Source organism: Ovis canadensis, chromosome 5, assembly GCF_042477335.2.
Source record: "Ovis canadensis isolate MfBH-ARS-UI-01 breed Bighorn chromosome 5, ARS-UI_OviCan_v2, whole genome shotgun sequence".
Classification (NCBI taxonomy): domain Eukaryota; kingdom Metazoa; phylum Chordata; class Mammalia; order Artiodactyla; family Bovidae; genus Ovis; species Ovis canadensis.
The window spans coordinates 81,648,098-81,672,905 of record NC_091249.1 but is presented as its reverse complement, the minus strand read 5'-3'; the positions used below and the strand labels follow the sequence as shown (position 1 = coordinate 81,672,905).

Sequence of the window (24,808 nt, the reverse complement as noted above, 5' to 3'; positions counted from 1 at the left end):
ATCTTCCAGCCATCCAGCTTCACGCCTCTGTGCCTTTACTTTAGCCAGTCCCTTCGTCTAGAACATCTCCCCCATTCTGCACCCCATTTTCTGCCTGTCTATTTGCAGTCGATCATTCAGGACTTTGCCCCAGCATCGCCTCTATGGGGAGCCTTCTGAGGCCCCTCCCCAGCCCCTCAGCCTGGTTTAGCTGGCCCTTCCTCATGCTCCCACGGCAGCCCTGCTCATCCCACCACAGCGCTCATCCCATCCCCATGCCTGCACAACAGTGTCTATGCAGATGACGAAGCGGCATGAGCAGACTCTGACTGGCCTAGGAAAGGTGTGTTTCAGCTCTGGAGGCTGGCCCTGCCCTGTGGGGTGACCTGATTCATCCCAGTGGCTTACAAGTCAGTGACTCATGGCTTCTACGAGAAGGTCGCCAGCTGCTGAGTGTCTCCGCACCTACCTGTGGGGTGGGGAGTTGGCCTCCACAAGGAGCTCACCCTCCTTGGCAGATGAAAGCCTGCTTGTCAGGCCTGGCACCCTCTCCCAGGCCCCAGCCACGAGCTGCTTACCACATTCTTAATGATTTCATCTTTCCCGTCTTGCCTCTGTACTTTGAGCAGGTGGTAACAGAAGTCGAACAGGTCAAAGCGACGCTGCTGGCCCAGCAGGACGATGATGGAGCAGCCAGCCCAGTTCAAGCCGTCTCCGAAACACTGCCTGGGAGCAGGAGAGGAAGCAGCTGGGGTGAGAGGTGGGGAGGGGCCCTCATCTTGCACCATCTCTGGACCAATTCTCTTAATCTGTACAGTGGGTGCAAGGGAAGTTGTAAGTATGGATTCATTTGTTCCCAGGACTGAGGTTTCAATAGAAGCCCTTCTAACCACAAAGAGGTGTCAGTCTGTCATCCCACTGCTGTAAGAAAAATCCGCTTTGAAGAAGACAAGTTTGCAAGAAAAAAAAATCCAACCAGCTTTTGAGATTTATTCAACCAATCAGAATTCTGATGAGATGCTGTCTTGGTTCTGGACAAAAATCAGAGGAAACCTGTGAGGTGAAGGGCCGTTTTGAACCAGCCCAACTGGCCAGTGTAGGCTGAGAGGGCAGGGATCAGGGGGCATGGTAGGGCCAGGAGCAGATGCTCCAGTGTAGGCTGAGAGGGCAGGGATCGGGGGTGGGGGGGGGCACAGTAGGGCCATGAGCAGATGCTCCAGTGTAGGCTGAGAGGGCAGGGATCGGGGGGCATGGTAGGGCCATGAGCAGATGCTGCTGGTGTGGGGGGCTGCCAGTCCTCTCGGGTCTGGTAAAACTAAGCCTGCACAACCTCAAGTCTCAACAGCAATGCAGGCGATCTGGGAGGCCATGGGGCATCTCTCGGCTGAATCTCTCGTCCTTCATCAGCAGCGGAATCTCACTGGAAAGGTTCCCAGCTTCCCCACTGCTGTCGCTGAAAGTGCAGCCACTCTGGAAAGCAGCCTTCCCATCCCACTTCCCCAGGGGGATCTCTGTGGGCCCCACACGCCTTTCGGAGGCAGGCCTGGTCTGTTCCCCTCACACTCTGCTCTGCTGTGTAGCTGGGCAAGCGATGGGAGGATGGGGCTCTGCTTCTGTCTTTTCTGAGGACAGGACTGGGCCCCTCTCAAAGGCTCCCCTCCCCATTTTTCAAGAGCAGAGGCCTCATGAGCAACGTGGGGCCCAGCTGCTGCCGGTGGATCCTTTCTCTGTTCTATGAGCCCTGGGGATCTGTGTGGGAGATGGCAATGTGCAGTGAGGTCTTGATGCTGAGCCTCGTCTGGGCTCCCTCCTGCCCCTTCTGTCGGCCCACCTTCCAGTCTCAGGAAGACAGAACTTTAGAGGTCTGAGGCCTTGAAGTGCACACAGTCCATCTCTGCCTCCAACTACCTGGAGCTTTTCCTGGGAGGTCTCCTCTAAGAGCTGCATCCTAAGCAATGTTCCAGCTCAGTTGTAGTCTATGAGTTAAATTCCAATAATCCTCTTGTCCAATACTTTGTCCACCTGATGCAAAGAATTGACTCATTGGAAAAGACCCTGATGCTGGGAAAGACTGAAGGCAGGAGGAGAAGGGGACGACAGAGGATGAGATGGTTGGATGACATCACCGACTCGATAGACATGAGTTTGAGTAGCCTCGGGAGCTGGTAAAGGACAGGGAGGCCTGGGTGCTGCGGTCCGTGGGGTCACAGCGTCGGACTGAACTGAATCCTCTTGTCTCTCTCCTTGTGGGAATCTGTTGTCCTTCCTGTCCTTGCTGCCAGGTGGTCTCGTTCAATCCACCTTGTGTTTACCCTCTCATCTCCTCTAGGCTCTGTGAATCCCACACACCAGGAACCATCTCTACTTTTGCTGGGCACGGGATTACGTCCAGCACCTAGCACTCTGACCAACATAAAGCAGGTGCTCAGTAGACTGCTGTTGGGCCATCCTACCCCTGCCCTCCTTTCTGACTGAGCTCTGGCTGTACGATGGCTCTTAGGAGGACGAACAGGTTTGGGGGTGACCCCACCTCTCTGGGGCTACTTACTCAGCTGTGAACTCGTTGGTCCCCACGGGGATGCAATAGACGAATTGCATGGCACTCCAGAGCCGGTGGAATTCCACGCACTCGTCCACGTGCATGACGCCGTTGGTGGGTGGCGGGCCCCGCCAGACAGGGTCCTGCAGGTAGCTCCGGATGCGGGTCAGGATGACCTCGAACATGGACAGTCCACAGCACAGTCGCTCCTTGGTCAGCAGGTCGCCCTCCCGAGCAATGGCGATTTGCTGGGAAGAGAAGAGTACACGAACCTTCCCGTCACATCTCAGACCCCATTTTCCACCCCTAACCCAAGATTCCCAAACTCTGAAGCTGGCTGCATCTGTAATTTGTTCACCAGAACTGATGTCTTGCCCAGAGCAGGCAAGATAGTTTATAAACTTAGTTCAACTGCAGGGAAGTCTTTGGATAAGTAAAATCTAGGAGCCATCGATAGAGGAATAGTTTAAAAAATTTTACATCTACCTATGTGATACACGTGGATCTACAAAGAGTCAGGTAAGGTGGTCTGTGGTGTTGGAGAAGACTCTTGCGAGTCCCTCGTACTGCAAGGAGATCAAAGGTCAATCCTAAAGGAAATCAATCTTGAATATTCATTGGAAGGACTGGTGCTGAAGCTGAACTCCAATACTTTGGCTGCCTGATGAGAAAAACTCAATCCTTAGGAAAGACCCTGATGCTGGGAAAGATCGAAGGCAGGAGGAGAAGGGGACGACAGAGGATGAGATGGTTGGATGGTATCACCGACTTGATGGACATGAGTTTGAGCAAGCTCTGGGAGTTGGAGATGGTCAGGGAAGCCTGGCATGCTGCAGTCCATGGGTCACAAAGAGTTGGACATGACTGAGCGACTGAACTGAACTGAACAAAGAGTCAGACATGACCGAGTGACTGAACAACAGCAACCTACCTAAATGCTAGGGAGCCTTTGAAAAGACTTGGATGATACAACTACTAGTATTATTATTACTACTGAACTATTACTTCCACTAGTGAACACTCACTGTGTGTGTAATACACCAAGCCCTGTTCTATGCATTTGCTAAGTACTGACTTTGTTTACTCTTCACATAAACCCCATGCAGTAGATGTCATTATTATCCCCATTTTATTGAAGAAGAATCTGAGGTTCAGAGAGGCAGTCAGTGAGTGGAAAAGCTGGGATTTGAATACCAGTAGTTTCTATATGTGGATTAAATTGTTAAGTGAATAGAGCAAGTTGCAGAAAAGGGCATACACTAGAATCCTATTAAAAGACATCAATAACACAATCCCACAGACAGACACACAGAACTCTGTGTGTGGGGGTTGTGTGAAAGTGTAAAACATTCTAGAAGGATTACCGTCAGTTGTGAGAACAGATGGGCTTGGAGAAGTAGGTGGGGTATTCACTTTTTACCACAAAGACTCTGTACAGTTGAATGTGCTACAATGAGCATATGTTACTCTTAAAAACTTACCACTGATTTTACTGAATTATTTCCTCCAGTTAGAAGTTCTCTCACCACTGTCAACAATCTCTATTAAGAATTTAAACTGGCTGATCATCTGGCTTCTAGTTATTGCATCTCTAATAATCATCAGGCTAGACTAGCACATCAAAATACATTACCATCTGTAGGAGGAAAAAAATATCTGGGAGTAGAGATCACAAAACCAAATGCAAAGATGATATATTTTAATATCTAAGGTCAAAGTAAGATCTCCAGATCTAGAGACAAAGCTAAAGAGGGCTGGCTTCTGAGACTGAGAGGTCCCCAGGGCACTGGCTTCTGAGACTGACACGTCCCCAGGGCACTCCTGGGATCAGCTCCCCAGCGAGTTCAGGGTGGCTGGTGGGGGAAGCCCGCCCGATTACCCCCAGTACAGCTCCCACCCTCTAGCCCAGAGAAAGAGGGCAGCCTCAATTAAACTAATCCATGAAGGGAAATAAGTCAGGAAACACCAATGCTGGAGCCTGTTAGGAATGTGGGTCAGCAGTGTAGCTGTCATGACAACTACAAACGGAAAAGTCTCAGACAAAACTATGAACTGGGGAAGAATTTGACAACCTATGTTTCAAACAGGAGGGAGAGGGAACCCTGATTCACAAATATGCATCTTGGTTCCAGGGGCAGAGAAAGGACACTCCAGAGCAGAGAGCTGCCACAGCTCACCAGAAGTACCTCTTTTAAAAACCCTGACCCCCGTGCTTGACTCTGTTCTCACCAGGAAACGCTCTCTGGTGGTGCCTAGACTCTGGCAGGCTCCCTGCTTCAGAAAGAGAGCGCCTGGTACAGCGAAGATGCTCTGCAAGCAAAGAACCCACACTCGTTCTTGAGTCATGGATATTCTCCTTCAGAAACCAACATAGAGAGCTCTGGTTTACCAGGTAATCTCCTGTGCATTTAGTTAATCTGAATCAGTCCTCAGGGCCTGACAATTGTGGGAGGATCTAAAGAATTAGCAACAGGGCTTATATTGGGTTGGCCAAAAAGTTCTTTTGGTTAATGACTATGTCATTCAATACAGTTCTTGGTGAAAATGAAAAATGTGTTTTATTTTTACTTACAAATGAATGCTTTTTTGGCCAATCCAATAAATCTGCAGACAGGCTTTGAACTCTTGTGACCCCGAACTACAGTCAATTAAAGGGCCTTGACTGAAATGGTCAGCGGCTTTGTCCCTTTCCTGTAAAAGAGTTTACCTTTACGAGTCCTCCTATGATCTATAAAAGTAAAGTCTGGGAAAAAAACTGTAAAAATGTTATTAAAAATTAAAAAAAAAAAAAACTCCCATAAATCCCATCACCCAGAGACAAGCTTTCTTAAGATACTTACGTATGATTTGTGTGTATGTATATGATTATGTATAGGTATCTATTTTAACAAAATTTGTATCATACTATCTACATTGTCTTTTTCTCAAGATGTTAGTACTATAAAAAACCATTTCCTTCAATATTTTCAGTAACATGGTTTTTTAATGGCTAAATAAAATAGCCATTGATATACCCCATTTATTTAGTCCTACTCTTTAAAATTTTTAAATTTAAATTTATTTATTTTTAATTGGAGGATAATCAGCACACATCAGCATGAGTCAGCCACAGGCATACATATGTCTCCTCCCTCTTGAGCTTCCTTCTAGTCCTACTCTTGTTGGTTATTTTAAATTGCTCACAAGTTTTCAACAACATAGACAGATCATAAGTAATTATTCTTATGTGCGTGCTTGCTCAGTTGCTCAATTGTGTCCAGCTCTTTGTGACCCCATGGACTGTAGCTCACCAAGCTCCTCTGTCCATGGAATTCTCCAGGCAAGGATACTGGAGGGGTTGCCATTTCCTTCCCCAGGGGATCTTCCTGACCCAGGGATCAAATCTGTGTCTTTTGCATCTCCTGCATTGGCAGGGAGATTCTTTACCACTGTGCCACCTGGGAAGGCCCGTTTTCCTTATATATATATGTATACACACACACATATATATATACACACACTTATATGCACTTTTTGAGCTTATCTCTGGTTATTTTCTTAGGCTAAAATCCTAGAACTATTCAAAGAATACAAGCAGTTTTAAAAGGCTTTTGCTACCTGGTGACAAACTAGTCCCAAGAAAAGCTGAACCGCTGTGCGTCTATCTGTGCCAAGTCTGATGCTTCATTATCATGAAGAAAAGGCTTAACAGACTTGGGAGAAGAGCAGCTGCACCCCGCTCCTTCGCGCTCATTGGTCGCTGGTAAGGCAGAATGCTTCTCCTTAGGCTTCCTTCTTATGTTTGCTGCTTCCTTTATGTTTTTGTTTTGAGTTTTCTTTCATGCCCTTGTTTCTTTTGATATGAGTTTTCTTTCTGCTCTGAAAAAGTGCATTATAGATTATTATCACATATACCCCTAATTTGTGACTGTGTTTTTAATGTATACTGTGTGTGTATGTGTGTGTTTAACATAAATTTAAGCCATTTCTTTTCAGTCCCACTCAGTGGGAAACTTTTTTTTTCCTCTCCCTCTGCCATTCTTTTCTGTTAATAAGGGTATAGAGAAAGCATTTGTGAAATCATGTGGAAATAGATTTCTGTATGGCATCACGGACTCGATGGACGTGAGTCTGAGTGAACTCCAGGAGATGGTGGTGGACAGGGGGGCCTGACGTGCTGCGATTCATGGGGTCGCAAAGAGTTGGACACAACTGAGCGACTGAGCTGAACACTGAACTGATGGAGTACTTTGATTACATTTAGGATACTTTGGAGAAGATTAACATCCCATGCCCACTCTTTCCTTTCTGTTTTTTGGAAGCTTTTTACTTATTTGTTTGTCGCAATGATTGTGAAAAGCAGCTCAGCTATTTGCCCATTTTACAGATGGAAAAACAAAGATCAAAGATATTAAATTCTAGCACTAGATTATACAACAGTTCAGGGATAAAGCTGGGAAGAAGAGTCCTAACTCCCTGACAGAACATTCTTTTCCTGATAGCACTAGGCAACAAACCAGGTCACCTCAGTTTTTCCCAAAAACAAATACAAGCAATGTAGCATGGTCGAACCCTTCCAACATTAAATATGTAGCAGAATTTCCCTATCACTGACCTAGAAGTTTTGTGAGTCCCCTGAACCCTAGCAAGCGTGGAAGTTAATATTTTAAAATTTTTTCTTTTGTCTACAGGAGGACTAAGTTTTAGACTATTCCTTAAGGGCTGGGAGACTTATACAACTGGCATTTCCTCTCCGGCAGAATGTCTAGGCTTTTGTTTGTTAAATATCAGCATTTGACAAATTGAGATTTCCACTAGTCCCAGGGAAATAGCGTTCACCAGAACAGGGAAGGAATTCACATACTTCTAAGTGGAAACACATGCCAAAGCCCGGGTGCGAGAGGCCAGATTCTTGTAGGATGACACCATCCCTGGAGCAGACACACTTATATGTCGCTGGCTTGGGGGATTTCTCCCTAAAAGGCAATCTTTAGAGGATCTTCTGTGTTCAGCTCCAGAAAGCCAAAAAAGAAAATGTTCATATTTCACAGTATCTAAATTCTTTCGGTAGTGACTAAAGAACACAAATGCCACTAAATGTTTCGTCACTGTTTTTGTAGGAGGAGGGTGGCCCACGGGGGTCTGGCTCTGTCAAGCTCATCAGCTTGACACCTGGGCAGATGGGGCTCCGCCCTGGGCTCTAACACTTGCCATGGTTTTTGAGAGAAGAGACTGCCTTTTGCTCTCTGAGGAGGACGAAAGCTTTCTGACTCATGAGCTTTAGTGACAGGAGAGAGGACCTTAGGGATGTAAGTCCAAGAGTGGATCTGAATCCTAAACCTTTGAAATAGCCGGTTTTGTTGAATAAAACAAGCCATCAGAGTATGCCTCACTACAGTGCCCTATTTTCTCTTCTTCCTGAATACCCCTGCCCCCTGCCCCCACCCCTAAATGCCTGATTCAACTTGAGTCAACTTGAAAGGAGACAATATATGCTTCCTGTTACCTCTCTTTCTCCCGGTGTCTTTTTCCCAACTAACCACACGATCTGTGAGTTCTCTGAAGGCAGGGGTCCTCTTTCACTCATCTCCATATACAGATACAGGCTTATAAAAATGAGTTTTAACTACAGAATTAACACCTGAGCTCACTCACCTTTGAAAATATGAGAACATTACAGATAAAGCTGTGTTTGATCTCCCTATCCATCTCTGTCTCTTTCATCTCTCTTCACAAGTTGCCACCATTATGAACTGGGCACTTTCATGTCCTAGGAAAAGTTTCACTTTACATGGTTTTTTGGTATGTGTTTGAAAAAATCCACATAGCCTCAAACTCCATGACCTGCGTGCAACTTCCTTTATTCACCTAACCGTGTGTTTATGATCTGTCCACACTGATGTATCTAGATCTGATTTTCCCTTTTCATTATGATTTGGCAGGTATTCATCATTTAAATGATTTTACCCCATTTTATTTACTCAACATGCTACTGAGTGACATTTAGATTGCTTCCAGTTTTTGCTTTAACAAACAATGCTGTGGTAAACATCTTATGTTCCTGTATTTTTTTTTTTTTTTTAGCAAAGATAGGGCTTCCCTGGTGGATCAGATGGTAAAGAGTCTGCCTGCAATGTGGGAGACCTGGGCTCGATCTCTGGGTTGGGAAGATCCCTGGAGGAGGGCATGGCAACCCATTCCAGTATTCTTGCCTAGAGAATCCCCATGGACAGAGGAGCCTGGTGGGCTACAGTCCGAGGGGTTGCAAAGAGTCAGACGTAACTGAGAGACTAAGCACAGCACAGCACCCAACGGTGAACTGCTGGCTTGCAGGATGGGTGGTTTAATTCTGAGATATAACAGAATTCTTAATACTTAACGGGGAGTAACAGATACTTGTCTGACTTCCTTCTTTCTTGGCAGGACAGATGATAGAGGCTGTAGGCCTGAGAGTCAACAAGTCTCATTCCAGACCTGCCCCTGCCACTACCAGGCTGTGGGCTGTGACCTTCTGTTTCTCTCTCTGGGCCTCAGTTTCCCCATCCGTAAAGAGGAGGTTGGACCAAATGCTCTCTCTCTCCCTCTAAAGTTGCTTTCAGTTCTATGAGTCCATGACAGGAGGATCGTACCTGAGGGGTCCCCAGCCGCTCTATCAGAGGGACCAGGTGAAGTGGGGCATACTTGGCTTCCAGGCGTTTCATCCGGACCTCCAGACGCTCGCCCTCTGCAAAAGGAATGGTAGGCAGAACATGAGATTCAGGGCACATTGGGGGAAATGGAAGAGGAAGAGCTCTCAGAGGACTTGGTGATGTACTGTATTCCAGCACTTAGAAGGAGTGTGTAGAGCTGTGTTCCTTAGTTCTGGCAAGTGTGATCAGGACTCACTACAAGGAAACATGTTCTATTATCTTTGTCCAGTGGAATCATCTACCTCACGGGGTGGTGAGTTACTCATCACTTGAAGGATGTAGACTAACCTAGACAGCAGCATACTAGGGATGTTCTAGAAGGACCAAGAAACAGGCTGGGAACATTATTTACAATTCCAGCATTAACAGCTGCCCAAGGCTTTAACCTTATTCTTTTCTGACTGCAGATCTGAGTTTACTGAGATTAAAAGAGCTTAAGATTCAAATTCAAATCGCTAGTTTTTAAAATTAATTTATTCTTTAATTTAAGGATAATTGCTTTAGGGAATTTTGTTGTTTTCTGCCAGACACCAACATGAACTAGCCACAGGCATACATATGTCCCCTCCCTCTTGAACCTCTCCCCCATCTCCTTCCCAAACCCACCCTTCTAGGTTGTTACAGAGCCCCTGTTTGAGTTTCCTGAGTCACACAGCAAATTCCCATTGGCAATCTATTTTACATATGGTAATATAAGTATTTAGCTGCTTTCAGAGGTTTCTTACCTTTGATGTAGACTCTAGGTAAGATGTTTTGGAAGGGTGCAGCATGAAGCAAATCACAGACTTCCTCCTGAGACTGCAAACAGAAAGAGAACTTTTATTTTAAACCAGGAAGAATTTTCATCACTAAAGATTTGAACACTGGAGTCAGTTAGACCTGAGTTCAAACCCTGACTCCTATACTTAACTAGCTGTGGGATCTTAAGCACATTGCTTAACCTCTCTGAGCCTATTTATTTATCTGAAAAATGAGGATGAGAACAGTAGCTATTTTAATGAGCAGGATTGAGAGGATGTATAGCCTCATAGCACAGACCCTGGACATACTGAGTGTGTAGTACATTTTCATTGCAGCCTTACAAAGAATTTGGTGAAGAATTGAAAGTTTGGTGAAGACTGAATTTGGTGAAGAATTCAAAGCAGTGGGATCAGATAGGGATGATGGACCCAGATTATGTTCAACTGGTTGGTGGTGAGCTCAGGCTCATGGGCTCAAGGCAGGTAGCCAGTCCCACTGGGCAGGATGCCTCAGTGTGAAGGCCTGGGTCTGGTGGGTTTTCTCCATCTTGACTCCAGTGGGTGAGAGAACAGGGACTAGGGCCCAGACAGACAGGTTCTCATGGGGGTTCTTTATGCATAAAAGTAAGCTTAAAAGCAAACATATACTATGACAATTAGGGGCAGGCAGGCCTGGAAAGTGAAGTGAAGTTGCTCAGTCGTGTCTGACTCTTTGCGACCCCATGGAGTGTAAGCCTGCCAGGCTCCTCTGTCCATGGGATTTTCCAGGCAAGGATACAGGAGTGGGTTGCCATTTCCTTCTCTGGGGGCCTGGAAGATATGGTCTACTTACTGTCTGTCCCAGGACCAGTTCATGATTACTGGATTTCAAATCACAGGGTATGAAAAAAAAAAAAAGAAAAATCACAGGGTATGGAGGGGACCTAGACAAGCCATCCTCCATGGGCCTTGGTTTCTCTTCTTTAAACTGTGGGGATTTGAATTAGGTAAAATCCAGCCTTCATTCAACTCTGATACTCTTGGATTCTAAGCACCTGAGAAAATCAGAATTGTGAGTACCCTTGACTCTTCACTAGGCCTGGGTGGAACATGGCCATCCTGGAAATTTAGCAGGCCAACTAGCTGCTCAAGAAAGAAACTCCTGAACTCCCTTCAGCTTTTGAAGTGAGGGTAACAGATGGAGGACAATTGAACTGAGAGGGATCTGCCTGATCTAGGTGTAATTCTCAGCTTCTTAGCCAGAGAGGGAAATTTCCTTCCTTTCTTAACTAATCTGTTCCTCCTCAAACCAGTAAATTAAGCAACTTGGTCTTCCTTGCTATGTCTAAGCTTAGATCCTTTGATTCATTATATAATCTGAAAACCTGGCTATTGATTATTCAGGCTGATTCAATGGGAAAAGAAAAAAAAAACAAAAACAATAAAATTGTTAAACCTCTGGCCAGACCAGACCAGAAAAAAAAAAAAAAAAGAGACAGAGGACACAAATTACCAGTATCAGAAATGAAACCGGGACAGCTTTTAGTTTCATGTATATTTCCCTATAGTTCTTCTGCATTCAATGTTACTGATGTCTGTTCATATCTTTATTATGCCCATCCTTCTGCTTGTTTTGGGTTTATTTTTCTTTCTCCAGTTTCTTACAGTAGAAGCCTAGATTACTGATTGAACAGCTTACTCTTTCTTAACATTCAGGGTCTTCTCTGATAGCTCCGATAATCAAGATCTCAGTCCTTCTGGAGGTAGCCCAATCCATTTTAAAACTCTAATGGTTAGACTTTTAAACCAAACCAACTTCCCAGTCGTTTCCTTTCAATATCCTTGTTCTGCTCTTTAGAGTGTTACTGAATGTTTTTCTAGCCTGTATCTTCAGTCACCCTTCCATTTCTTTCCTCCTTTCAGAGCCAAGCAGCTTATAGGAGCCTTTTACCTCTCTCTCCATTTCCTAGTCTTCCCTTCCCTTCACAGCAAACAGAACTATCATGGCCTGCTGTATCATGTCATGGCAACGGCTCGGCAGAGATTACCGCTCTGTCACCGAGTGCAGTGGACAACTTTTAGTCCTCCGGATGTGTTAGGCACTATGACAATGAGTTCTGCTGGGGTCCATTATTTCATTTTCTCTTTTGTAGATTCTCTTGCAGGTCTGACTTCTAACCATTCTTTAAATGTTGGTTTTCTCTAAGGTCCCTCTTTTCTTCTTGCTTTATTCTACCCAGTTTTTCTCACCTATTCCCAAGTCTATAAGCACTGCCTTTGATCCGTCAACTCTATTTCCTGCCAGATGCCTCTTTCAAGCTCCAGATTTGGATATCTACCTCCTTGTTAGATATTTCCAAAGCTTCACATTTCTAAAGCTGACCTCCTCCCTTTCTTATCTCAGGTTTCTTTGCTCCTGGAATGGCACAATTAACCTCATCTGCCATGTCTAAGACCTGGGGATCATTTTCTTGCTCTCCCTCACCTGCTATGACTAGTAAGTCCATATGTCTTGAATTCTCTTCACATTGACCACAATACTATGAGCTCCTTAAAGGGAGGAATGTTGAGTGCCTCTATTTCTACTTTTTATCTCCAGTGCCCAGTACATGACAGTCTTGCAAAAATTATTAAATGAATGCATATTTGTTATATTATGTTTCTTAGATGGATAAATGAATTTATTTACCCACGTGACTATCTTCCAAATATGAGAAACCTATTACATTCATTTATCCAACAAATATTTATTGAGTACCAGACATTGTTCTAGGCTTTGCAGATGCGATGCTGAACAAGTTAGAGCAGATCTGTGCACTCATGTAAATCCCACTGTAGTTGAGAGAGATAAAAACAAGTAAACAAACCAAAAAGTTTCAGATAGTGGTAAGACACAATAGGGTACTAGGCTAGAGTGACTGGGAGTGGGAAAGGGACTACTTCAGAGAGGAGGCTAGGGAAAATCTTTTTGAGGGGGAGTTATCTAAGTAAAGAATGAAAAAAGAGGGAGCCAGCCATGTAGATATGAGGTGCAAAGGCCCTGGGGCAGAAAGTAAACTAGAGCATAGAGACACAAGGAATCAGTACAGTCTGAGTTCCTAATGGTAGGGAACGATCAGATCATGTGAGGTCTCATAGCATGGGATGAAGCCTGGATTTTATTTCAGGTGCAATGAGAGATTACTCAAGTATTTCAAGCAGAGGGCTGGTATACATACCCCTCCTGCTAAGCTTTTTTTTCTCTTTTTCTCTGCTAAGTTTTATCTTTCTTACTGTATTTTCTTCCTAAAAATGTCTGTGCTCCTTGAAATGCCTTCTTACTAGAAAAGTTACCCCTTGCATGAACTGTTAATTTTCTGTTTTGTTAATGTCAATAAATTGACCTTAGGAGCCACCTTAGGGGTTAGAGAAAGGGGAAGAAGGCTCTGGGACCTCTACAACAAGACAAATGCTGTTGCTCTAGTTTCACATAACGAGCTTCCATTTCAGTTTCCTTAGGGGAGACAGGAGTGTTCCAGATACCCTTCTCTGCACCCTGCCTCTCCCTCAGGTTTGCAACCTGCAGGAGCAGAGGTTGTTTGGGAGTGCTTCCTGTTAGCATGCTCCTTGTGTGTTCTCTGTTAATCAAGGTGAGGAAAGAGAAGGATGTGGTTTCCTCACAGAGGTAGGAAAGCATTGTCTGGAAGGTTCCCAGGGATGAACTATGTGGTTATTTGCATGATGAGGTGGCTACATACTCTGAAAGGTGGAAGGTATTTGTTTGGCATTCATGAGCTGAGGTCATCACAGTTGATAAAAATGTCCAGTTCAGAGCACACTGGGCCTGTGTCAGGGATCTGAACAGGCTTCACAGCAGGTACCTATGCTAATACTGACCAACTCTCGTCCAATCTCTATTCTGAAGGATCACACTCGGCTTTCCACTTTACTAGGAAACCATCTGGCCCCTGGCCTATGAAGGCCATTCAGAATGGGTTTCTTCTCAACTCCTCTCCCCACCAGCTCTTTCTGCACCAGTGACAGCAGCTTTCTGTTATTTGAATCCACCATCTGCATACTCATCACTGAATTTCTACCTTCTCTCTGGAATGCCCACTAACCTATCTTCCTGCCCTTTGCTTAGTAAATCCCCACTCTTCTTTCAGATCTTAATTTAAGCATCGTCCCTTCCAGGGAGACTTCCTGGATCCCTCCAATACCTCTCTGCCCACGGCGTTCCTTTGTTATATGTCCTCAAAGAACCAAGCTCTTTTCCTTTCTAGCATTTGAACTCAGTCTGTATTGTACGTATCTGTATGTGACTATTCGATTAATATCTACCTCCTTCTACTGGAATGTAACATTCATGAAGGTAGGGAAAATGATTATTTTTGACTATATTTTATTACCAGGAATAAGCACAGTGACTAGCAGATAGCAAATGCTTAATAAGTAAGTGGAATAAAAGTTGAAAGTCTGTGGCACATAAGGGAATTTAGACTTAGGACAGAATCTCTCCTATTCTGGGTTTTCTGAACGGGTCTAGATGTTTTCCCTTATCACCATTGGAAGAATTTTTTCTTCAATGTTACTGACTACTCTGTGTGAACACTTCTAAGAAATGCGCCACAGGGCAGGATTTTCAGGTGTTTATTTTCTATTCCTCTCTCTGTTCCTCCCTGTATTTTCCTGCTTGTATCACTACAGATGGTGACTGCAGCCATGAAATTAAAAGACGCTTACTCCTTGGAAGAAAAGTTATGACCAACCGAGATAGCATATTCAAAAGCAGAGACATTACTTTGCCAACAAAGGTCCATCTAGTCAAGGCTATGGTTTTTCCTGTGGTCATGTATGGATGTGAGAGTTGGATTGTGAAGAAAGCTGAGCGCCAAAGAATGGATGCTTTTGAACTGTGGTGTTGGAGAAGACTCTTGAGAGTCCCTTGGACTGCAAGGAGATCCAACCAGTCCATTCTGAAGGAGATCAGCCCTGGGATTTCTTTGGAGGGAATGATGCTGAAGCTGAAGCTCCAGTACTTTGGCCACCTCATGCGAAGAGTTGACTCACTGGAAAAGACTCTGATGCTGGGAGGGATTGGGGGCAAGAGGAGAAGGGGACGACAGAGGATGAGATGACTGGATGGCATCACTGACTCGATGGACGCAAGTCTGAGTGAACTCTGGGAGTTGGTGATGGACAGGGAGGCCTGGCGTGCTGCGATTCATGGGGTCGCAAAGAGTCAGACACAGCTGAGCGACTGAACTGAACTGAACTGATGTATTTACTAAATTATTACTATGCATATATTACTTCAAAAAATAAAACTGGAAGAAACTCTAAAAGTACTTTTGAATTTTACAACAAGGAGCTTTTGGGGTCTAGATGCTAGAATCAGACAGAAGGTAATAAAATCTTAGCATGGCACTTGGTCCAGCATAGAACAATACTTGCATCGGATTAATAATGTAAAAAATATTTGCTTTTGGCTTTTTCTCCTTTTGTTAGACTATGGTTAAAGAAAAAAATCACAGATGAAGGGCAAACTACAAATGTTACAGAAAATACAGCTGTGAAAACATAAAAGTAAAAGGGCAGCCAACAGGAAGTAGGAGATAGAAGTCTAGAAGTAGAAGTGAGGTCTGTTGATTTCCTCATCTTTCATGGAAAGAGTCAAGATACTAAATAATGTTACTGAAAGACGTGTAAGTATACTATTTCTGATTACAAGATAGCATGATATAAATTTAAAAATGTGACATAATCAAATATTGAGAGGAAGAGAGGGAACAGATGTAAATGACCTTAAATTTCATCTTTACAATTAGGGAGTCAGTAAACATTGTTTAAAGTTGCTCATGAAGAAATAGAGGTTAACCTCATATTACCATGCATTATGGAGATAACAACTAGAAGAACTAGAAAGAGAAATGATTAAAGCAGGTTGCCTTGGGGATGGAGATGCAGGTGGGGGGAGGTGCAGTGGAGCCAATGAAGCCTTTCATTATAAGCTCATTTATACTATTTTTCATGTGCAATTAAGAATAGTTTAAAGGAAACAAAATGAAGAGGCTGGAGTAAACGGTCTGTAAGGGTCCTTTCCTAGGCTTGGTACCAGGTGCTTTGAATCCATTTTCTGCTTTACCCCTCCAAACATCCTGTGATGCAGGCCTAATAATCCCTATCCCATGCGCAAGGATGCTGAGACTTTTGGGAGATGGAGTGTCCCAACCATGTCCGCACAGTGATAAGGAAGCAGCAAGGCTGATACTGGGACCCAGGGCCACCTCACTTGCATATCCATTGCTTTTCCATAGCCACTCATGCAGCCAAAGCTTTGGGAAGCTTGAAATACTGCCCCCAGCATTATACATACACTTTATGAAAACCACATTCAATTATTCCAAATAGAGACAGAAGGAAATTACTATAAAATCTCACTCTTGAGAAGCTTTTTAGCCTCACTCATATTTGATGGTAAAGAACCCACCAACAGTGCAAGGGACCTAGGTTTGATCCTCTGGAGAAGGGAATGGCAACCCACTCCAGTATTCTTGCCTGGAGAATCCTATGGGCAGAGGAGCCTGGTGAACTACAGTTCATGGGGTTGCAGAGCTGGACACAACTGAGCAACTAACATGTTCATATCTGATAAGATCACATCATTCTTTGCTTTATTTACTGGGATTTTGGTCCTACCAACTAACATTCTTTCAACTAAAAAAAAAAAAAGAGAAAAGAAAACCTTTGACATAGATCTGCAGCTTGAAGAGGAATGGAGAGTCTCATGCCATCCTCTAGCTGAAAAAACAGGCGATAACTGACAGTTCTGCTTCCTAAAATCCAGAGGTGACTTCTATCCTGAATCTGTGTAAATGATTTCTTTGCAGGCAACTAAGTTTTTGAAGTTCTGCTGGTGTGATTCCAAGGTAAATAACCGGACTGCTCATGTGCTTAACCTATCCCTATAAATTCCTTTTGCCCGCCCCTCTCCCAAACCACACTCTACTTATTCTTGCCCATCCTGCAAAGTCCCATTCAAAGATTCAGCATCTAGGAGTCTTCCAAGCCCCTTCAGTCTCCAGTAGTTTTCTCTTTAAAACTGATTAGCATGCTTATTCATCCAGGTCCCGACCAAGCTGTTTGTAGGCTGGGCTCTGTAATCCAGCCACAGCCCAGGGTACTTCTGAGGGAGAATCCGAGGAGCATCTCATATCCCATGCAAACAGCTATCAAGAGTCTTCTTAGAGGGCCCAACCATACGTAGGACCTGCATTTCACTTGCTCTGAAAGGCCATCACAGGACTATAGAGAACACGGGTATAATATCATCTAGAGACCAAACAAGGAGGTGCCAAACTCTCAACACTTTCATTCTGACTAGGATGCAGCCTGAGCAGAAAATAAGTCATTCACTCAGCAAATAGTAGGCATCTGCTATACCAAGTCACTCTGTGAGGTGAAGCTACAATAGGAAGTGAGGCAGACCCAATGCACGGTCCTTACCAAGACGAGGAGGGACGTGAGTAACATGTGCAGTTCTAGTAAGTGCTGTACTGGGGTATGTGGGAGCTGTGGGAATATATAACAGGGGCCACTGATCCAGACTTCTGGGGAGGATGATGGGGAAGACTTTCTGGAGAAGGAAATGCTGAGACGTGAACCAAGGCTAAGTGTTGGACAGGTAAGAGTGAACAGCACCTGCCAAAGACCCCAAAGCAAGAGGGACTGCAGTGGGACAGAGGCTGACAGTTGAATAAGACTGAAGCTTTCGGTGCTGGGGGAAGGTTGCATGAGATAAGGAAAGAGGGCTGAGCAGGATCTTGTAAACTTTGCTTAGATGTTTGGATGCTATCCTGATGGTGTTAATCAGGGAAGTGGCATGATCCCATGTGCATTTACACTTTTTGGCTGCAAGAAAGGCAGCAATGGTGTGAGGTTGTGTGGTTGGGGAGCAAAAGGGGTGCTGGAATAAGTCAAGCAAGAGATAGCAAGGCCTGGAGTAGTGGCCAAGGAGACAGTGGGAAGCAGATGCCAGAGAGCCAAGTGCAGACTGGACGTGTCAGCAGAGAGAGAGAAAGGACATGTGTACCTGGCCACTCACAGGGTCAGAAGACACAGCAAGACTGCAGGCAGAAGGAAGCTGAGAACATATCTGGGCAAGGTGATTTTCTGTGGCCATCCAAGAGAAGATGTCTAAAAGGCAAGCAGACACAAGGCCTAGGGCCCCGTGGAGTCCACACAGTGGACCCAAACTTGGGAATCAACAACATGAGGATGGGATGGACTCCAGGGGAAAGGAATACACAAGTGCAAGGTCGGAGTGGGCACTTCTCCAGGGAACTGGATTTTTCCAGGTATTTCAATTTCTCTGACTCTATGAGACCAGAGAAAGAGAAAGTGCACAGTGGCACTTGTGATGAAGGGGAGACTGATAAATTTTGGGCACGTCCACATCTACCAGCACATAACCCGAACAAGGATGGCAGGCCACCTTTCCAGCCAGGTGTGGGGCAGAATGCACTGAGTGTTACCTCTTTCCTTCCTCCCTTCAGTTCATAAAACATTCACAGAGTGCTTACTGTTTTCTGACCAGAGTGGGGCCTGGATGCTGCAGGAGACATGATGGCAGCTAAGACTGGAAAAACTAGATTTTAATAAAATTGTAATTTAATGGAGGAAGAGGGTTAAGGACACTTGTGACTGGGAAATAAACAGAATCACTAGGTACAAAGGAAATTGGCAACCAAGGGCTCTGGAGACTCAAAGGAGGGAGAAATAACACCAAGTGTCTTGCAGAGAACAGGCGTTTGATAAACACAAGACCTGGGGGGAATGAGGTAATGATGGGCCTGGCAGGATGGGCTGGGAAAGACGCAATCACAGACAGAGGGAAGATGAGGTCAGAGATGAGATGGCTGGTGCGTACAGAGCAGGAGATCATTCGTTTGGTGGCTGAGTGAGGGAGGGGTGGGTTGGTGAGCTGCAGGCAGTCAGACCCCTCTGTATTAGGGAACTTCCAGGGAAGGCAAGTCAAAGCTCCTTGCTGGGCTGTGGGAAGGGGAGGGAAGGGGTTCTAGTAACCTCATTTCATACAAAGGCTCTGGAGAAATATGGACCTAGCCCCAGCACCTTGGGGGATTTAACCTATTTCCCCAGTGGTTCATCCCCTTCATGGATTATAGCCTTGTCATGGTGAAGGGGCTTGTGTAATTCAATGAAGCTATGAGCCATGCCATGCACGGCCACCCAAGATAGACAAAGCTGGCTTAAAACTTGGCATTCAAAGAACTAAGATCATGGTGCCCAGTTTTATCACTTCATGGCAAAAAGAAGGAGAAAAACTGGAAGCAGTGACAGACTTTATTTTCTTGTGCTCCAAATCACTGCAGATGGTGACCGGAGCCACGAAACTAAAAGACATTTGCCCTTGGAAGGAAAGCTATGATAAACAGAGACATCACTTTGTCTGTATAGTCAAAGCTATAGCTTTTCCAGGAGTCATGTATGGATGCAAGAGTTGGACCAAAAGAAAGCTGAGTATTAAAGAATTGATGCTTTCGAATTGTGGTGCTGGAGAACACTCTTTGAGAGGGAGAGAGACTTGCAAGGAGATCAAACCAGTCAATCTTAAAGGAAATCAAGCCTGAATATTCATTGGAAGGACTAACACTGAAGCTCTAATACTCTGGACATCTTATGCAAAGAGGTGACTCATTGGAAAAAACCCTGATGCTGGTAAAGACTGAAGGCAAAAGGAGAAGAGGGGGACAGAGGATGAGACAGTTAGACAGCATCAGTGATTCAATGGACATGAATCTGAGCAAACTCCAGGAGATAGTGAAGGATAGTGAAGCCTGGCATGCTACAGTCCAGGGGGTTACAAAGACTTGGATATGACTTAGTGACTGAACTACAACAACAAAAAGCAACCAGTGGCTCACAGCTGTCAAACAGAGATAAGACCTGAATCCCAGATTTCTAAGTCCAAAGATGCACCCTGTCCAGGAGAGTACCAGGGAAATCAACCTGAAATTGGGCTGAGAGAGCCTTATATAACATGCCCTGGTTATCTCCTCTGCCTCTTAATGCTTTTTGGTCTTGTTCTGTGTAACGGTCTCCAGACTCAGTGAAACAATTTCTTAATTAAAAGGTATTGCATATTCTTTTGGATATCGGCAAAGTATAAATACATATGGTAATACTTCTTATTTAATATGGTCACTGGGCCTATAGGACAATCATCTTCTCTAAAACCAACCTCACCCTGCTCTTTCATTGCACTCCACTCAATGAGTTTTACAGCCTTGGATGGAAAGAGTGGAAAAAGGTCTTTCCTGAGAGGCATCAAGGCATGAGGATTCCCATGTGACTACAGCACGTCTCAAGTAGGAAACACTGATTTCAAAACTCTAACTGACCAGTTAGAATCTGCTGGGCGGAAAATGCCCTCGCCTTCTGAGTTTCCCGAACTCATCATGAAGCCCAGTGGACTGTGCCACCTAGGATACATCTTCAGAACCACTGGGTTGCACACCCAAACTGCTAGGTGTTGGGAGGGAGAGGCTTGGGCTGCAATACAGTCTGCAATGCAACAGGCAAAGGCCCCAGGGAACTGCGTTCATTGCAAATCACTGAAGTGTGAAATTAGCAAATTCAGGGACTGGGAAAAAATGGAATGAAGTCTGAGTTTTAATTGGAACAAAGACCCATAGTTTGCCTTCTATCAGCCTTCCGTCATGTTGCCTAGAAATGGAAACAACTGACTGGTTAATAACATCTAGTTAGCATCCTATGTTTTGCCATACTGCCTTCTTCTACGGGCTGTACAGCTGACCAAGAGGAAGGGGGCAGTTCAGTTGCCTCCTAAATACCAAAGTAGGACAAACTCCAATGCTAGCATGTCAGGACAACTGGGCCATTTCCAGGGGTCTCAGACCACTCTTTCTGGGGGAGAGTGAGAAGGATTTATTTTAGGGGAGGGGGTGGATCTCCAGTAGAGATGACAAAAAAAAAGTATCACCCAGGGTTGCTGGGAATGGTTTATGAAGATAGTATACTACCCAGGAATATCCCATCCTAGGGGGTTTCAAATATATGGTAGACATCAGATATGGGCTGTTTATAATGATTTTCCAACAGATGTATTTTGGTCTCCGAAAAAATCAATATATTAATATTGCAAAAGAAGAAGGCATAAGATCTCGAGAAAAGATACCTTTCCATGATTTGCCACTAACACAAATGTGTTAGTGATGGCCCCGGGGTCATCTCAAGTACCGACCATGGCTGAGAGGCAGTGGGTGTTCCTGGAGAGGATTCTGACACCAGACTCAGCAGGATGGCCCATGAATATCTGCCTTAGGTTAGAACAAGGGCACCGGCACTTAGGTTACAGATTTGTTATCCTTGATTTCCAAGAGCCATCAACAACAACGACATTTTAACCACTTTCCACGTGCTATTTGATTGGACATCTGTCATTTTCTTCTGGAAATGCACCCAATATTTAATTCAGCCTCGAGGAAAAGGTTATCCTTTGAAAAACTATTAATTTAGCATACACAGCTTTTTTCCCCAGATACACTGAGATATAATTGACATACTACATTGTGTAAGTTTAAGGTGTACGACACAAAGATTGATACACATATATATTGCAAAATGATTGCCACAATAAGGTTAGTTGACGCTTTCTTCACCTCACACAGTTACCACTTTTGTTCTTATTGTTGTGAACATTTAAGATGTACTCTCTCAGCAGCTTTCAAGTATACAATACAGCACTGTAGTCAGATACAGTCACTGCGCGGAACATTAGGTATATTTTTTAAAATTGTCACTCTACCCCTTCCTTTATTTTGGGCTATTTTTTAAAAAATAGAAATTGCAGATACACTTTTTTTTTTTTTTTTACACAAAAGGAACATTTATAACCTCATCATGCAGGGGGTCATCATTGATAACCTTCTAGGGTCTGTCCAGCCAGTTTTTACTGTGCATAAAACATTTAAGCATATATCTTAAAATAAGAATGGAATATAAAATAGCACTTTTCTGTAAACTCTTTTCATCACTTAGTGTATACTCTCAACATCTCACCAAGCACAGTACAGAGTTTCTATGAGTTTCTACTTCAGTGTTTTTCTTTGGTTTGTTTTTGTTTATGCCTGGAGGAGGTCTTTTTGTTCCACTATACCCTTTCTTGAGTGATCTTCCTACTCCTCATAATTACCTGGCAAATGAATACCCGTTGAAGAACTGACTTTCATAGCATTATCTATCTCCCAAACAGTCTCAGTGGACTTGGTATTTTAGCTGGCTTCTAAAGATCAAAGAACATTTCAAATCAACAAAGTAAGTCCCTAATAGGAGAATTTCAAACACTGTGACAGAAAGTAGAAGAGATGCTTTGTTTTGGGGGTGCTCTGGCTGCCCCTGAATTATAAATGCCAAGGGGGTAAATATCACCAAGCATTAGGGTAGAAGCCAAGGACAGTAAGAGTCAGCCTTGGTCCTGATGCAGGTCTTTGGGGGAACCTCAGACTTCTCATCTCTAGCCTGACCTTCTGGAGAAGGCAATGGCAACCCACTCCAGTACTCCTGCCTGGAAAATCCCACGGATGGAGGAGCTGGTAGGCTGCCATCTATGGGGTCATGAAGAGTCGGACATGACTGAAGTGACTTAGCAGCAGCAGTAGCAAGCTGACCTTCAAGGGTCAGGTTGGTAGCCAGGAGAGGGTGGCAATGTAAGTTTAAGGTGTATGACACAATACACCTTGAAGGAAAGGTATAGCTGAATAATCTGGGCCATTATTGGGACTTCGAAGGCCAAAGTCAGGACTTTGAATATTTAGTACCAATGACAGCAGAGATCAACAAAACATTATAAAACCACTATACTTGATAAATTGAAAGTAAAGATTTTTCAGTAATGAGAAGCTACCTGTCAGTTTGAAGCTGGAGAGTAGCATGATCTGATTTACAATGGTATGAAAATCTTTTTGCTGCCCCATGGGCAAATGAGCTCTGTTTTTTTTTTATCTCCTTAATGCTTTACCTACTAGCAAACTGCCCACAGAGCAAGAATGGAAAGGCAGAGAGACCATCAGAGAAGCTGCATGGAAACATGTCTCTTAAGTTGGCTCCTCCGTCCATGGGATTCTCCAGGCAAGAATACTGGAGTGGATTGCCATTTCCTTCTCCAGGGGGTCATCCTGACCCAGGGATCGAACCCGGGTCTCCCACATTGGAGGCAGACGCTTTAACCTCTGAGACACCAGGGAAGCCTTAAGTCGAGCATAGGGGAAAGGAACTACTGTTTTCTTTTCTCTCAAAGACCCAGAAGCAGAGAGAGGGTCTCACCCCCATGGATCCCGGGAAGAGGGCAGCTGACTGTGGTGTTCCGGGTGTGCTCCCAGTGGCGCTCACAGGCTTGAGAGGCCTCCTTCTAATTCACACTGGCCAGCTTTGGCTTTCTATGGTCCTGAACTGCTATTTCCTGCTCACGAATCAAACAGATGGGCAGCATGAGAGTCATGGCTGAGTTTGGCACTAGCAGATGCCTCAATAAATTTCAGAAATGAGGTCAGAAGTAGCTCTGGGGCTTATGTTACCAAGAATAAATCTCACCAACTAGCAGAAGTAGCTAAAAAACAACAACAACAAAAACCCCCTTATAAATTTTCTTCCTTCTTCTACCTCATGACCTTGTCTGCTCAATGACCCTTTTTCTTAACTTTCCAGATTCTATGATGCAGTTTCCTTCACACAGCCCTCAAGTTTGTACTATGAAAAATGTCAGACATATTAAACACAAGACATCTGAAAGAACTACGAACATCCCTAGGCTCTTGATGTAGAGTCCTAGTGAACATTTTACCATATCTGCTTTAACTCTCTGATTTACTGAATTATCTGAAAGCGAGCTGAAGCCACTGCATCAATCATTCTTAAATACTTCAGCACGCAATTCCTAAAAAGGACATCCTCCCCTGTAACCTCAGTATTGTGATCACCTACATCAAAAATTCTTGATATCATATAACATACTAACATTTCCTGACTGTTCTTAAGGAGTTTTTTTATAGCATTTTTTTGGGGATCCAGGATCCAATCATGATGAGTTTTCTAAAGTGGCAGTTGCTCTACCAAGTGAAAAGTGAAAGTCGCTCAGTTGTGTCTGTCTCTTTCTGACCTCATGGACTGTAGCCTGGCAGGCTCCTCTGTCCATGGAATTCTCCAGGCAAGAATACTGGAGTGGGTATTCTCTTCTCCAGGGGATCTTCCCAACCCAGGGACTGAACTCAAGCCTCTTGCATTGCTGGCAGATTCTTTACTATCTGAGCCACCAGGGAAAGCCTTGCTCTATCAGAAAGTTCTCTAATGATTCTCTCATTTGGGAACTGATGTGTGCTCCAGCTTCTGCACAGGGTCCTCCCTGGGAGGGGCTAATGAGTGACAACTGCTACACTTGCCAAGTGCCACACCAATGCTTATTATTCCTATTGCTTAGGACAGCCACTAACGTATCACAGTTCTAGATGATCATAACAATCAAGGGCTACTGTAAAAATGCTCTCTGTTAATAGAGCAAATAAAATTAAGAGGTTTCTGCAGTCAGGATGCAAAAATACTTTAGTAAAAGAAACTCACATAAAAATTCAAGGGATAAGTATTTTACTTTGCTTTCAGTCTTAATATTTTCCTTTTCTATTTATTTAATTCAAAACTGATGAACTATGAGGGATTTCCATGAAATACCACAAAACTTCATGTTCCCATCTCACTCACTCTAGGAGGCTAACTGGGAACTTGATATCTCTTGGTTAATGGACATCATAAAGATTCAGGATACATATTTTTTTTAAAACAGTGTGATCTTATGTGTGTCAGATTTATGTAGAACAGCATTAGATTCTACC

The 24,808-nt window shown here is 44.2% G+C and overlaps 1 protein-coding gene and 1 long non-coding RNA gene across 3 annotated transcripts in view; one reads left to right on the top strand and one right to left on the bottom strand.

The window, feature by feature from the left end:
* The window catches only part of CYFIP2 (cytoplasmic FMR1 interacting protein 2), a 135,738-nt gene that overhangs the window by 5,085 nt on the left and 105,845 nt on the right, over positions 1-24,808 (bottom strand). For both annotated transcript variants that reach the window (XM_069592494.1, XM_069592495.1), the window contains exons 27-30: positions 9,912-9,984; positions 9,127-9,221; positions 2,528-2,766; positions 558-705 (exon numbers count right to left, since the gene is read on the bottom strand). In XM_069592494.1, coding sequence (XP_069448595.1) covers positions 558-705; positions 2,528-2,766; positions 9,127-9,221; positions 9,912-9,984 — 555 coding nt within the window. The remainder of the gene's footprint in view (positions 1-557; positions 706-2,527; positions 2,767-9,126; positions 9,222-9,911; positions 9,985-24,808) is intronic.
* LOC138441467 (uncharacterized) lies at positions 4,595-15,229 on the top strand. Its single transcript, XR_011257351.1, has 3 exons — positions 4,595-4,910; positions 6,060-6,260; positions 14,592-15,229. It is a non-coding gene; the product is annotated as an uncharacterized lncRNA (long non-coding RNA).